The 15910-nt window shown below is 29.7% G+C and overlaps 1 protein-coding gene and 1 non-coding gene across 3 annotated transcripts; both read left to right on the forward strand.

Annotated features, from left to right (window-relative positions):
* The first annotated feature begins 304 nt into the window (after positions 1 to 304).
* Positions 305 to 14119, forward strand: ARP9 (actin-related protein 9). Of its 2 annotated transcripts, XM_083059895.1 has the most exons (20): positions 307 to 631; positions 716 to 788; positions 901 to 1010; positions 1144 to 1203; positions 1300 to 1365; positions 2264 to 2366; positions 4114 to 4319; positions 5546 to 5666; positions 5831 to 5895; positions 6479 to 6568; positions 7566 to 7616; positions 7828 to 7959; positions 8675 to 8764; positions 8858 to 8928; positions 9018 to 9217; positions 9301 to 9344; positions 9432 to 9481; positions 11729 to 11774; positions 12732 to 12782; positions 13443 to 14119. In XM_083059895.1, the coding sequence occupies exons 1-20, from the start codon at positions 629 to 631 to the stop codon at positions 13584 to 13586; spliced, it is 1776 nt and encodes a 591-aa protein (XP_082916021.1). In that variant the 5' UTR covers positions 307 to 628; the 3' UTR covers positions 13587 to 14119. The 2 variants fall into 2 exon arrangements, with proteins under 2 accessions (XP_082916022.1, XP_082916021.1); XM_083059896.1 differs by lacking the exon at positions 12732 to 12782 and having other exon boundaries at positions 305 to 631.
* Positions 13993 to 14119, forward strand: LOC114916328 (U11 spliceosomal RNA). The gene has a single exon (XR_003804733.1). It is a non-coding gene; the product is annotated as a U11 spliceosomal RNA (small nuclear RNA).
* Positions 14120 to 15910: the final 1791 nt, after the last annotated feature.

A 15910-nucleotide genomic window follows, 5' to 3' on the forward strand; every position in this document is an offset into this window, starting at 1 on the left:
GTACAAGATTACTCATTTCTTCAATTGTGTAATTAATTAAATATTTAATTTATTTCTTGTCGTTGTTGTAACGTTGGATAGAGTTTTTATTTACCTCTTGAATTATTACGTTATTTTTTCAGTAAAATAAATACAAATTAATTTTAAATTTACACTTTTTTTTTTTTTAAATATACACATATACATGTAAGATAGTAATGTGTACTAAGAAGTTGCATATGTTAATGAATATAACTATTGAATAGGTTAAAATTGTATTATAAAAAAATAAATTCTATATATACGTCCTTATGATAGCTAAGCAATAAACAATAGGCCTAGTAAGTACCATTTGATTTGGCCGAATGATGTGGTTTAGATAGTTTACACTATACATGTTCTTAGGTTCTAATTTTGAAAACAGAACATAGGTCCGCAGAAACACGTCAAGCAATGTTTTGTAGGGATTCGAGTTGGAGCACGGTCCCGCGGTGGTGTATTTGGAAGCTTTATTAAAGAATTTTGTTAGAGCAAGTGCTTTCTCAGTTTTGAACTCAGGAAGAGAAGAGAAAAACAAAAGCCTTAAAGGAGAAAAAAAAATTGCAAAACCTTTGCAACTCTCTAATCACTGCAACATCCTCTCTTTCTCATGGTACAATTTCTCTCTCAAGGTTACCTCTTACCCCTTCCACAACTTTGTTCTCATATTATACTGGGCTTGTCTTCAATGTCACAGGATTACCTTAAATCCGCGCTTCCTTCTCAAATAATGTCAGAACGTGGCTCCAATCTAGTTGTTATCAACCCAGGTATGCAAAATATCCAATTTTGTTCACTTCCCATTTGCCACCTTCTTCCCAAAATCAACCACAGGCAATCAAATATTCTAACTTTGTTGATACCATGCTCATTATTGCTCAGGTTCTGCAAATATTAGGATTGGCTTGGCTTCACAGGATGCCCCTTTTAACATTCCTCATTGCATTGCTCGCCATACCAAACAAGTTCCTAAGAGGAATGTTATAGATCAGGTTTTTGTGATAATTTCACTATTTTTTTTATGCTCCATTCTATCACCCCCCCCCCCCCCCCCCCTCTTCTTTTCCTACATGGATATATGTTTTACTTAAATCGTTGTTGATATTTGTTTTTTCCTGCATTTAGATGCTTAATAGTCAGGTTACAACTGCACAGCACATGGACAGGGAAAAGGCTTATGATGTTGTAAGTCATGTCACACTTTGAAGATGTAACTTTTGTGTTACAGTTTGCTAATTTTGATTTTCCCCCCTCTTTTGTTAAAAAAAAAAAAAAAAAAAGATTGCATCATTGTTGAAGATACCATTTCTGGATGAAGAAACTCCCAGTAACTCTTTCCCTCGTAAGGTATGTGGAATGTTTATTCATTTACAATTCAAATGAATGAATTCAACATGTTTGTTCGCATGATCTGCTTTTCTTGTTTCTTGTGTTACTGTAGTCTGCGTTGTAATAAATAATGTTTGGACCTGTCCAGACTTTCTCTGGAACTGTTTAACCATGGGATTGATATTCCCCTTTCAAATCATTGGATTTCAAGTTGTGTGACATCTGTGGCAATTCCATTGTACTTGATTTGATAGATTTTGAGCTGAAAATAAGTGATGAACTTCAGAAGACAAACATGCTGACTGACAAATATATTATTCATTAAGGAAAGAGCATTGTAATTTTATTGACCCTTTTGGTCATTCTTACATTTCTATGGAGGTTACTGCTGTTTTTGAACTTAACATAAATAAACAAAGTGATTATATGGTTGATTGAGCTTTTTTATATTATACATTACTCATACATATATGATTTGAAGATATATTCAATGCATGTCCTTGTACACATGTATCACATAGACAGTTCTTCTTATCCATGGTTGTTTTCTTCTAATAGAATTTATTTTTAATGAAAATTTAATACAATCTTGCCTGTGAAACTGGAGAATTAAAGAATACAAAAGAAGCAAAATAACAGGCTTGTAGTGAGAGTGTGGTAGATAAGTTTTGGGGGCTATTGTTGTAGCTGGTTATTCATCGATTCTCTGAACATGTTAACAAGGATGAATTCTAAGATTTCTGAAAAGTCACTTTCCTGCTCTCAGGACCGGGCAAAATTAATCTATTTGGAAAATTCTATCAAATAGTTACAATGTTATTATCTTTTTCTAGGAATAATATATGATAATAAATTTTAAGTGCAAGTCTATTTTTTCTTAATTAATGCTATAAATTTCAATGTACTTAATGTGCAGATGGGACGTGTTGATGGACTTAATCCTCATATTATCAGGAAAGATTTACCCTTCACTTGGACTAATGTCTATGAGGAGGCCACCAATTCATCTGTATCATTAGGTAAGAGGAAATTAACCTCTTTGCATTTACCTAGTACTTTCCTAAGCTCTTTGGTTGCCTTGCCTTTGTGGCTCTGGATATGTTTATGTCAATTAGCATATCATTTAATTCATCTTAGTTTTGCCATTGATACAAACCCAAATCCACACCAAAATGTAATCAATAAAACAATGATAAAAAGAGTAAAAAACCACTCTATTACTTAGATGAGACAAGAGTTTACAGAAAGAATGAATCCCTCTGCCACAGAGCACAACACCTATAGAAAGCTACTGCTCTCTACCCATAATAAAATAACTCTCGGCAGTACTAGGCTCTCCCTCCTACTAATAACCATAACCTCCCCTAACACATGCTTCCCTTCCTTATTCCTATTTCTCTCTTTGCCAACTCAGTCACAAACTCTTCTATTCCTCCTAGTATAGACTTTCCAGATCGTGGGCCTATGTGCCCTCTGTGGGTCCAATTGCTATCTAAGGCCTTGTATTTCATCTTGTGCTCTATTAACCATGTACCTAATATCAGCTAGAAAATACCTTTCATAAGTATTATGTTAAACGAAGTAATGTTAGAGCTGATGCATTACTCTATCTTAAAAGTATTGCAATTATTATATGAAAAGTCACTTTAAGATAATTTTTATTTTTTTAGTTGCATTAAATTGAAGCATGTTATTGTCTTTTATTTTCACTTTTTTCTATCATTGTTCAGTTCTATTGTTGCTTGTTTGGTTGGAACTGAGGTTTAGAAGTGAGAGCTGAGAGGTTGCAATGTTCAAATTAAGACAATTATGTCTCACGAGCAATGAAGTGTTGATGGTAGCATGAATAATTTAATAAGTGAATTGCTATGACAACAATCAACAGAATGTTATTAATGCTTTTATCTCTGCCACTTTCTGATAGGAACCAGATTTAATAAAAAACACAAGACAATTTTATTGATTGAAAAAAATAGAACTATTACAGAAGATGATCCTTGTAATCCTAGGGCTAATGCTCCTCAGAGAAGAGATGTCTCTCTCCCTGCCAACCTCTCAAGGTTCTAACAAAAAAGATTCCTCATGCCTCCCATAGCCAACTAGCCACATCGGCAATTGTAACTCATTTTGTGTTCAGTCCAGCTGTCGGGCTTAGGCCTAAACCAGTATCCTAACTCTTTCGTTCAACATATCTCACCATTTAGCTTTTGTTGGTAGTTGTTTGTGTTTTGGCCTTAGGGCCCTTGTCTAATAAAAAAAAGAATACAGCTAGACAAGTTGCTAATGACCTGCAAAATCTCTTTACATTTTAACTTGTTGGTCAGATTCATTTTTTTATAAATGTGATGTTCACTTGTTATGTTGCCTTCATACGTTCAGGCTCTTGAGACTGTTTGAAATACACAGGATACACAATCCCTTGTATCTTTCTCAACTTATCGTTGCCCAGAAAAAAGAAACTAAAGAAATGGCTGTATTGCAGCTAGTTCTATAGATCATCTGGCTTTTGCTGATTGTGAAAAAGAATATATTCTGCATAAATATGAATGGGATGTACTAAATCTCTAAATCTTAATCTGAGTTCAATCTATTTGTTGAGTGAAGAAACAGAACAGGCTTAGCATTTTGGTTCTTTATGATCCATTATGAGCATGTAGATTAGTGTAAAAGTATATGGCATTTAATTTTGCTTTGGTTATAAATGTTGTGTTATTTTAATATTAATTAGCACTTTGTTGTGAATTGTATACAAATTGGCTCATGTAGAGACTTCAAGTAAAGATGAGACTGGTGAGTCTTTGGATCCAAAAGAAGGTACAGATTCAAAGGAACTTAATGCAAGTGAAAGAAAATTCAAAGAGTTCATTTGTGGTGAGGAAGCATTAAGAATATCCCCAAATGAACCGTATTATTTATGTCGTCCAATCCGCAGAGGACACTTGAACATTTCACAACATTATTCCATGCAGCAGGTACTTTATGACTTCCGAACTAGAATACAATCGTTGTTACAGATGTTAATCATGTTATGTAGTTTTGGAATTCTGTCTTGTACCATAGGCATAAAGTTAATTGTTGCATCTAATGTAATGGTAAAACATATAGGCAACCTTTAATTATGTATTAAGGAATGCATCATAAGAATACTTCAATTTTTAAAATATGCATACCCTGCTTGCTTACTCCTGTAAATTTATAGCAGACGTTTTACTTTAAGCTTCTGAGTGAAATGTTGAAATTGTATGATTCTAAGAGTGAAATTCTGGTTGAAGCAATGTCAGTTTTAGATATTGCCAATTTTTTAAGAAAATCAACAAACTGATGTGCCACCTTTGGAGCATTCAACTTTCCTGTTGACTTTAAGATTCCTATAGCATTCCCGATTTGTTGTTGCTTTTGCTTCTACCTTCATCACAGCATCACCTATGGGCTTCTTTATTGTTGCCTGTTGCTTTTTTAGGTTAGTTCGCATTTTAAAAAAAATGAACCGAGTTTTCTTCAGAATGGAGAATAATGCAGAATGGGGGAAGATATGTATAATTCTTAATTAATAAATTGTATTAATTATGATGTAACTGTGAATTGGGAGTTACATTTGTATTGGTGATTTAGAGATTTGTTGTCAATAATTTGGAAAATAAAGGTTTAGTTGTCTTTAGTCATTGGATATCTAATCTCTCTTGGATTATATCTATTTTTATTTCTAGATCGGGATAACTTGAGTCTAAAGTTTGGGTTGCTTATCATAGTAATTTAGGGTCCTTTGAGTTGCTTATATAAAATTAGAAATGAGTCTAAATTTCTAATAACTCTACCTTAAAAGTTAGTTCAAAGGGAAAGAATTGCCCAAGCCTTATAGTTACATAGTATTATGGCATATTGCTAGCTGATGTGGAACATCTCAACACATCCCCCTCATGCCCAAGATTGAATATTTGGAGTGTGAAGTTTGCTAGACTAGACAGACTTCAATACTATATTAGAAATGGGTTAGATTTAACTTAACTACAAAAGCTAGCTCAAGGGAAAGGGGTTGCTCAAGACTTATAAGGAGTTTGGCTACATTTCTAGCTAATGTAGGATATCTTAACATAAACCATGTCTTGGAGATTTAGGTACTTACTGTGATCAAATAGTGAGAATTTTGAGTGTCTTTGACATTATTTCTAGCTCTCATTACCACTTGCCTATTTTGCAGGTACTGGATGACCTACGTACTATTTGGGACTGGATTTTAATAGAGAAACTGCACATACCACGCAATGAAAGAAATATGTATTCTGCTGTTCTTGTGATGCCAGAAACATTTGACAATCGTGGTATTTGGAAAATAGTTCATTTAAACTGTAGAATGTTTCTATGAAGGATGTTGTTCTTTTAATATCTTATTTCATTTCTGCTGCACATTCCTAGCATGTTCTTTTAGGATTATTTTCCCACTCTTGATGTAGTCATTTTATGTTTTTGTTCTTGCCACAAGCAGAAATAAAGGAAATTCTATCTCTAGTACTGCAAGAACTCTGCTTTGGCTCAGCAGTGGTACACCAGGTACAGCCTTCTCTTTTGCTGTTGTAAGTTTATGTGATGAGTGCAGGTACAAATGACTATTATTCTGTGATAACATCATCATCATGGTTATAGTTGTTTTTGAACATTACTTCTGGAGTTTATACCAAACCACCTTGATTACTATGGATGGATATTGGTATAATTAGCATGTGGGTTCAATCCCTCAAGATTGGAATTAAGTATGCTGGTAATGAAAATCGAGGGAACTAAACTAATTTGTGATAGGCAAAGCAGTTCTTGCCCTTAATTTGGATGATTTCATGGTCATATTTTATGTTAATATTTTCCAAAAGAAACCGAGTCTTACTGTTGGAAGGTGTTGCAGCAAACTTTATCCAGATTTCCCCAGTCCTCAAACATTTTGCTCTTGCTTTACAAATCCTTTGTGCTCTAAAGGTCCCTATATCTTTAATCTACATCAGGGATCATGATCCTGATGGGGGTGGTGGAGATAAAAAAACTACAGCATTTAATCAAATAAGCTTTTTATACATAGAAGGGACCTATTTATCAGGATTTCTCGGTTAGCTTCTAAAGATTTCATATGGAATTATTTGACCAGGAAGGTCTTGCTGCAGTTTTTGGAAATGGATTATCAACAGCATGTGTTGTGAATATTGGTGCTCAGGTGACATCACTTATATGCATTGAGGTAAATGAAACTTACACATTTATTTATTAATTATTATTATTATTAAAAAAATCTGCTTTGGAACTTATTTTGGAGTTTTCTATCGTGATAACTTGGAAGATGGAATAATTCAATGAACATTTGCCCAAGCATGAATCTAGAATTTGTCTTGATGGATTGATAGTTCTATGATCCACTTCTCCCAACAGCAGATAATTTGGAAGTAGATTAATGATAGCGCTGTATGGAAATCAACATGTCGCTGTATGTCCATCCAGCACCAACGGGTAGTAGATTAGTGACAGCAGAAAATGTATCCTAGCAAGTAGTTTGCGTTGGAAGTAACAAACTGCATTAAATTGTGTTGGAACTCTTATGTTGGGATATAGTTAGAATTATTGCTTCATATGAATTACCTTAGTTTTTTTTTTTTTTTTTTTTTGGTAAAAAGAAGTGTGCCTTTATTTACTAGGTGTATATATCCCATTGTTGTACCATCATTAGTAAGGAAAATAACATTTACTTTTCTGATATTCTTCAATTTTTGAAAGATGTCCTTAAATTTTCTAAAATCCCACAAATAGTGACAAATTAAGTTAAAACCAATCAGTATGTGGATTTCATGTCTTGACGAATGTGATGTGACAATAACCGAGCCTTTTCTCACTAAAGTAGTGTTTTGCCCCACTTGTCTAGGCTTTCCTTCTTTTGAAAAGTAGAAACTCCTCCAGGTAGCTTTTATAGATGCTCTATTTTTGGGATTTTGTTCATTAAAAAAAGGGTGCTTTATTTCTAAGAGTTTTTGTAAAATTGTGCTTAGCCCAATTTCCTTTATGAAAAAGAGAAGCCCAAAAAATGTTAGGCCAAACACTACAGACTGGGGTTGACTAAGGATCAACAGCTCCATGCTTATTAGAAATGTAGCAGAGAGAATCGAACTGTTTCATATTATTAAATGTGAGAAATACAATTGGTGCTGAGCTTCTGTTTCATATTAATAAATTCTTTTCTTGTTCAGGACGGTGGTGCTCTACCTTCAACTGGAAAGACTTTACCTTTTGGTGGTGAGGTACAAAATTGTTTCATACTTCTACCCATTACTGATGTTTTAAAATAGTTCAAAACTCAAAAAAGATGCACTTACTGACATGCTTGATGTACCTACTTTTTGTTTTAATTCTGAGTTATGTAGCCGCCCATATTTTCTATGTTCCAAATTTTGTATATCTTGTGGTAGTATTTTGAGGTCATTATTTTAAAAAATAACTTCATACTTTCAGGATATATCAAGGGGCCTTCTCTGGACCCAAAGACATCACCAGACTTGGCCACAAATTCGTACAGATGTTTTGACAAAGCCCATAGATCTGTTAATGTTAAATCAACTTAAAGAGACATATTGTGAAATCAAGGTGAGTTCTACTACTTCATCTTGTTTTGTGGAAACACAACTTTATTTTGCTTGCATCCTGTTACTGAATTTGCAGACATCTCCCTGAGTAATTTAGAGCTCAAGGTCATTATTTAGTGCAAACAGGATTTTTAATTTGTAGATAAGTTGCAGAACAATTGTGCCCCTGTAGATGTGTTTATCGGTTTCCAAATAACAGGCATAAGAAAAAAATTATAAAAAAAAAAGAAGACTATGTCTTGTATGTATGACATGTGGCATTGCAGGTTGCATTTCACCCCAAAACATATCTTGTAAAAATGGGTGCCTGATGTTGATGAAATCCTGAGAGTCGCTTATTATTAAAAATATTTATTGCTTTATATTGGTATTGTTGGGGGATACCAAGGTTACATTTGAGTGCTGAAATTGTAGGAAGTGTCTCATGATATTGTTAGTATATATCAGTTATACATGATTGTAAAGTGAGTCTGCCTAAACATTAAAGTGATTGGCAGTCTGAAGATTGGTGGATGCTGTATGGCTATCAAGACATATGGCCAACACAAATGAGTTTGCCTTCCCTTTAATGTACAAATAAACCAACATATTGAACGTGTCTGATATCTTTCTAATATGCATCTCATCACATACAGCCAGTACTGCCGCTTCTCTTAAGTTTTTACTTGCTTCCAAACTTGGATTCATTTTTTAATAATCTAGTATCCTGTGTGTAGGATGGGGAACTTGATGCCGTTGCATTAGTTCATTCGTATGAGGACAAAGTGTCACCTGGATCTCACAAGACAAGGCTTACTGCTCTTAATGTATGTATCCTCTGTTGAATTTTTCTTCATTTTCCCTCCCATTTTTCCTTTGAACAGTGCTATCATTGGAAAGTGATGTTGATTATTGCATAGGTTCCTCCTATGGGATTGTTCTATCCAACACTTTTAGTTCCCGATGTGTATCCTCCTCCTCCTCGTACTTGGTTAGTGGATTCATGAAATTCTCTCTGTTCTGTGAGCATGTTTGTGAAAATTTATATATTTACACAATCCTTGTGGTTTCCATTGCTAGGTTTCATGACTATGAGGATATGCTTGAAGATACATGGCACATTGACTTTTCCCGGAGGTCTGATATGTCAGATACTTTCTATCCCAATGTTAATGGAGGATTACCAATGTGGGAAAGCTATCCAGTTTTTTCAACTAAGCCTAAAAAAGAAGAAAAAGTTGGCCTTGCAGAGGCTATTACTAACTGCATTCTCTCAACTGGTAATATTTTGTCTTTTTTTTGCTTTCCATTTTTAATGCATAAATTTGAAGCCTTGTTTAACTGCTCGGTTCTGTTTTAACAGGTCGCATAGACATCCAGAGAAAACTATTTTGTAGCATACAATTGGTTAGTTTTACACAAGTTGAGATCAGTGTATAATTTCCTTGGTGTTACATGTTGATTGGAAGGAACTGACACACTTATCGTGAATAGATTGGCGGTGTGGCTTTGACAAATGGTTTGGTTGCAGCAGTAGAAGAAAGGTTAGTTTCTATTTTGACTAGGGGTGTTCAAAGAACTATATTAAACTAAACTATTAGGAAAACTAAACTAAACTAGACTATAAAAAACTAAACTAATTTTTATAAAAACTAAACTAAACTATATTTTAAGTTTTAGTTTTAAAAACTAAACTATTATAAAAAGTAGTTTAGTGAACTATAGTTCTAAATAAATAATTAATTTATAGCATTAAAATATAATTTTTATTTATTAATTGAATAAAAATTTATATATCTTTCGTGATTATTACTCTTTCAATATTTTTAATATAAATATTATAAAAATTAAAAAAAATATTATATATATATGTACAAACTTATCTCTTTATTATTTAAATAATTTTATTTTTGATGCTAAAAAATATTATTATTTTAATAAAAATAATTTACAGATATTTCCTATAAATCTTTTTATGAAAAATAATTTACAATAAATTTTTTCAAATTTTGCTACAATTTTAATGATCATAGAAAAAATTTTCCATGGTCAAAATTTACAGAACATATTGTAAGAATTTTATTTTGTTTCTTACAAATTTTCTTGCAAAAATAAATTTGCAAGTAATGTTTACTAAATGGTAGAAAAATTTTACAGGTAACTTTTCCTGCGGATTTTCCTGTTAATTTTAATCTATAAGAAAAATTAAAAAAATATTTAAATTTATAAGTTTAATATTTTAAAAAAACTTCAAGTCTCATATCAATTGAAAATAAAACAATTAAAAAATATATAAGTTGGGGCAATACTTACCTTATAAGTTGATTTGTATGGTTGAGTGTTAGGTTTATAATCTACAATCTTAGAATTTAAAAGATTATATATCACATGTTGGAGCGTGAAAACAAATGCTTTGGATAAATTCGTTGTGATCATTAGTAATTTCTTTAATTTTTTTCGTAAAAAATAATCTTGCAGAATTTCTTGCAAAAAAATTTGCAGGAAACTTTCTTTTGAATTTTTTTTGCAAGAAACTTTTCTGCGATTTTTTTTTTGCAGGAAACCTTCCTGCAATTTTTTTTGCAAGAAATTTCGCTGAAAAATTTCTTACAAATTTTAAAATTCGCAAAAACATATTATCTACGAAGTTATTACCTGTAGATAAAATTTTGCAAAAAAATTTGTAGGAACAACGTTTCTTGCAAATTTTTATGAAAAATTCGTAGGAAAAATTGCATGTAATAAAAAAATTATAGTAGTATTAATTCATAATTAATATCAATGATTTGGTAGCTCAATTTAAAAATGTTGATTTTAAATTTATTTTTTTTAATGTAGTTCAATTTAGTTTATAGTTAATAATAGTTTTATTTAGTTGATATTATAGTTTAGTTCAAACTCCTAGAACTATAGTGCACTAAAGTAGATAATAGTTTAGTTTAATTTAGTCAATATTTATTTTAGTTCAATTTAGTTTGATGAACTATTTATTATAGTTTAGTTTAGTTTTCTTTTAGTTTAGTTCAATTTAGCAATTTGAACACTCCTAATTTTGACCACCTTATCATATTAACCTACCTGATAACAAGCTAAATGGCTGTGATACTGATATTTGCAATGGTAATTGGTGTATTGTTTCATATAAACCCCCAAAAAAAAAACCCTAGGCAATGAGAATAGGCTCTATTAATGGGATCAAACAACAATAATAAAAATCTTGTGTTTAATTCTTAATAGTGCTTATTCATTCGTAGTTCATCCACACCTGTAGCCCTGACCTTGAAAAACCTCCCCTCCCTCCAAACTTCTTTGTCCCCAAAAGACCAAAAAAAACTGAAATCACCGCATCCTTGTTGTTAGTGTGATATTGGTGATATATTAAGTAGATCAATAAATTTTGTCTGTTATAATGTTTGATATTGGCATGAAAACATAATCTCATTTAATGACCTCAATTTTTTACTTCAACATCATTGTAAATTTTCTTGTTATTTATTTATTTATTTATTTATAATTTTAATGTATTTCTTCTTTCCTTCATCCTGTTTGACATGTCCCATTTTTCCTTAATTTTTCTCCACAAGAACTGTACAGTTAGCAGTGCCCATCATTCTATGCTTTTTTGTTTTCCCTCGTTATGATTTAACATTGTTAGTTCTATTTTTCATGTCGAATTTCAACACCCTTGTGTCATGAATGATTTTGTTAATTATGTCATGATATTAATATGATGGATGAGTTTTACATGCAATTGTCATGATATAATATGTTAATCCACTATTGTGTCTCAGAGTTTTGCATGCCATTCCACCAAATGAAGCAATTGATACTGTGGAGGTTAGTTTCACATCCTATTATATGTTATGTATTGATTATTTTTTAATCATTTGTTCTTAAAATTATAGATTTATGCAGCTTTTCTCTAAGTGGCATTGCCGGCCATTAGGTTGATTATTATTTAGTCTCGTATTATTAGTTTATCTCACAAGATATAGAATATAATCTAATTTATTACTTAATATATTATATAATATTAAAAGGGCTAAATCATTTTTTTTCTTTATCTTTTATATTTAAGATCGAATTGCTCTTTTTTAAAAACAATGGTTATTTTCAATTTTGTAACATGATTTTAAATCAACTTTTTACTAATTCAAAATATGAAACCTGTAATATCTGATTCATCGATATAAAAATTATGAAATTATTGACATTTAAATTTAAAAGAACTATAAACACAGTAAAAATTGTATGAGGAATATATCTCATGAGTAACTAGAAAATAATTTGAGATTATTTTTGAATTTATTGTTTCTTTTTAAAACTTATTTATATGTATTTTTTACCATGTTTATAATAATTTTTTTGCTATGAACTTAAGTTGCATTCAATAATTTCATATAAATGAATTTAATGAGTCAAATTTTAAGTTTTGAATTAGACAAAAAAAATATTTAAAATCATGTCTGAAAAACTAAATAATAGGTGTTTCAAAAGAATCAAATCAATCCAAATTTAGGAGATAAAAAATTAAAATAATCCTTTTAAAATAAAAAAGACCAAAATGAATTTAAAAATAAATTAAAAATCAAAAATATAATTTGGTCTATTAAAAATAGACATTTAATTATCATGATTTGGCTACTATTCAACCAAGGTCAAACCATAAAATTATACTAATAAATCTTTTGCGCATATTTACGTGAAAGTAATAGCTTTTAACTCTCTTTTTTTCTTGTTAATTACATTTGTCCATGATTTTATGTGATACTTTTTGTACATGGCTCTATTAAGGTTCTACAATCAAGGACAAATCCAACGTCTGTGTCTTGGAAAGGCGGAGCGGTATGGTGGCTATTAAATAGTTTCTGTCACTTAAATTTTTTAATTCTGATTGAGAAATCTGTTAATATTATTAGATGCTTGATAATATTGACTCTTCTTTCATGAACTTAGGTAGAAAATATGATGTCTTAAATTTTAGGAAAATAATAATCTTATTCTTATTAATTATTCTTGAACTTTCAAACTCATAAAATTCATGAATTTAAGGTTGAGAAAGAATCAAGACAAGTTTGGTAAAGCCCGGCAGATAACATGTTTTGATAGTTATTTATTGCTTTATATTATACGTGTAAATTATCAATAATTTTAAAATAAAATTATCAATCAATTTTAGACTTATTGTCCACTACTCTAGTTGATTTTCATTTCTGGGATGTAGGCCTTTAATGTTGAAATTATAATAGACAAGTTTCACAGTTGAGTCCACTGTAATATTGCAATGTTACTTTAAATCAATTGTCAATTTGTTGATTGCAAAAACATATTATTGTGCATAAGCTAGTACTTGGACTGGGATGGTTGCTATATTCTTTTTTATCAGATTTTAATTAAAATGTTAAACTGATGGGAGGAAGTTTTGCATTTGTTATGCCATAGTGTAGTTAGTTGTCCAGATATTTTGATTTGAAATCCTAAACCTCAGACACTATGTTTTCGCAGATTCTTGGCGTACTCGATATAGGTAGGGACGCATGGATAAATCGAGAAGATTGGATTCATAATGGGATCCATGTTGGAAGTAACAAAAAGTACAAGGATTCATATTATCTTCAAGCTCAAGCCATGTGTTATATGAATTCTTAAGAAGCTGATGAGACACTACAACGAAAACAGAAAAAAATAATAAAAAAGATGTTTGAAATAAGATAGTTGGGTGCTCACTACATGGGTTACAATTGCATATTAAAAGTTCTTTGCTGTTTAAACAATTATTTGAAATCTAAATCAAATGAATTTAAAGAGTTTAAAATTTAGATTTTGATATTTGTCCATTCAAAATCTTATTGAAATCTAGATGAATGGAAATGAGTGATATTTGTATAGATACTTCATATCAATCCTTAAAATAAAGGTAAACTGACAAGCTATCCCACAGTGAAAAGTATGTACACGTACAATAGTAACAGATCACATCCCACATCGGAAAGTTGAGCAAAAGGAATAGGAAATAGTGTTTATAAATACAGATGGTGAGCACATGTTACAACTTAAAAAGGGTCAGTTGGCTAAATATGCCACGTCCATCCTCGATTGATGGATGCTGTATGGCTATCAAGACATATGGCTGACATAATTTCTGGGACTCAATAGGGTTGGCTCGCCTAGCCGACCCTTCAGTTATTATAAAAATTATTTTTTAGTTTGTATCTATTATTTTATTTTATTAATACATAATATAAATTAATTATTACAAAATTAATTTTATTTATGTATCTATTATTTTAATATAAATACTTAATATAAAGCCTTTATTTTATATAAAATACAATTATTTGATATACAATAATTGGCATATTTTTAATGGCATGTACCATTGTTTGTTATATAAAATTTAACAAATTCAAATTAATGTATTAAATTTTTATAATTATTTATTAATTTGAAAGTTTAATGTTGATATATAAAATATTTATAATTATACATAATATGATTATTGACACGGCTAATTTTTAAATTTAAAGAAAATAGAATATTTAATTTACAAATTAAGAATATTTATTTAATAATAATATCATTATAATTTGATATAATAAAATTTTAATGATCTAATTATCAAAAAAGTGATTTTTTTAAAAGAAAAGATCAAATTTGCAAAAAATATTTCTTAATATTTTATTTTATTAATTTAAATTAATAGATAATTATAAAAATATTTAAATATTTTATATTTATTTAAATTAATAAAGTAAAATAATAAATAATTTTTATTAATTTATAAACGAATTAACATTAAAAAAATTTTAATTTAACAACTAGATTGTTAAAATTTGTTAAAGATTTTAAACTATTGAATGAATGAAGTAAATTTAACTAAACTTATTCTTAAAATATATAAATTACATTATACACATATATATATATATATATATTCAATTATTGTATAAATAATTATAAAAAAATTTAAATTTTTGCAATTATAATGTTTAATTATATTTTCATGCATTGAATAACATTAAAGTTATTTTTATTTATGCATAATTTTTATTATCTACTTAATCACATCTGAAAGTTGAGCAAAAGGAAAAGAATAATTTTAACTTAAATATAATCTTAATTCTTTAAATTTAGGATAAATTTATTTTTGGTTTCTTAAATTTAAAATTATTATTTTTAGTTCTTGTAATTTTTAAAAATGTTATTTTAGTATCTCAAGTCACCAATAATATATCTTAAAGTGATGAATTAAAAGAGTTGTATACCATTAGTGGAGTTTAATGTGATATTTTTACTAAGAGGATATCAAGAAATAGATTTTATACGATAATATATGACCAAGTTTTTAACAAAATTTGAGTATAAAAATTAAAATAATATTTTTTTAAAATTATAAAGACTTAAATGATTGGTTTTAAATATTAGGGACTAAAAAAATTTATCTTAAATTTGAGAAATTAAAAATATATGTAAGTCAATAATTTTCTTATAGTTGATATTTAACTATATCATGTCACACACACATTATATAAAGATTTAACTTAGAAAGAAAGAAAAACATGAATAAAGAACAAAAAAAAATCTAACATCCAAAACCATACAAAATTGCAAAAGAATTAATAAAAGGTTCCTAATCAACATAACTTAGTTCTAATATAAGACTTTAAAAGAAAACATAAAAATATAAACTATAAACTTCAAATCTCTCGATGCTCCTTTCCTATATCAAAGTATATCATAACCATAATTAAGGCATTAGGTCTTGTCACTATCATCATGACCCTCACCTACAAAGTTCATAATTGTTCTAGTATACCTAAAAGTCTCATATCGCTTAAGAATTAAGATTAAGAGTAGTTTATAAATACCATGACCCAATGAGCATTAAAATAGACAATATATCAAACAGCTCACCCTAACTCCCAAACAATGACAAAAACAACCAATGTATCTCAAACATCTCACTCTAGCTC

This window comes from Cajanus cajan, chromosome 7 (genome assembly GCF_000230855.2).
Source record: "Cajanus cajan strain Asha chromosome 7, NIPB_CcT2T_4, whole genome shotgun sequence".
Taxonomy (NCBI): Eukaryota; Viridiplantae; Streptophyta; class Magnoliopsida; order Fabales; family Fabaceae; genus Cajanus; species Cajanus cajan.

Coding starts and splice junctions, on each gene's coding strand:
- ARP9 (XM_083059895.1), top strand. Junction 2,367..4,113: donor CAATTCATCTGTATCATTAG/GTAAGAGGAAAT, acceptor TGGCTCATGTAG/AGACTTCAAGTAAAGATGAG. Junction 5,896..6,478: donor GCTCAGCAGTGGTACACCAG/GTACAGCCTTCT, acceptor TTATTTGACCAG/GAAGGTCTTGCTGCAGTTTT.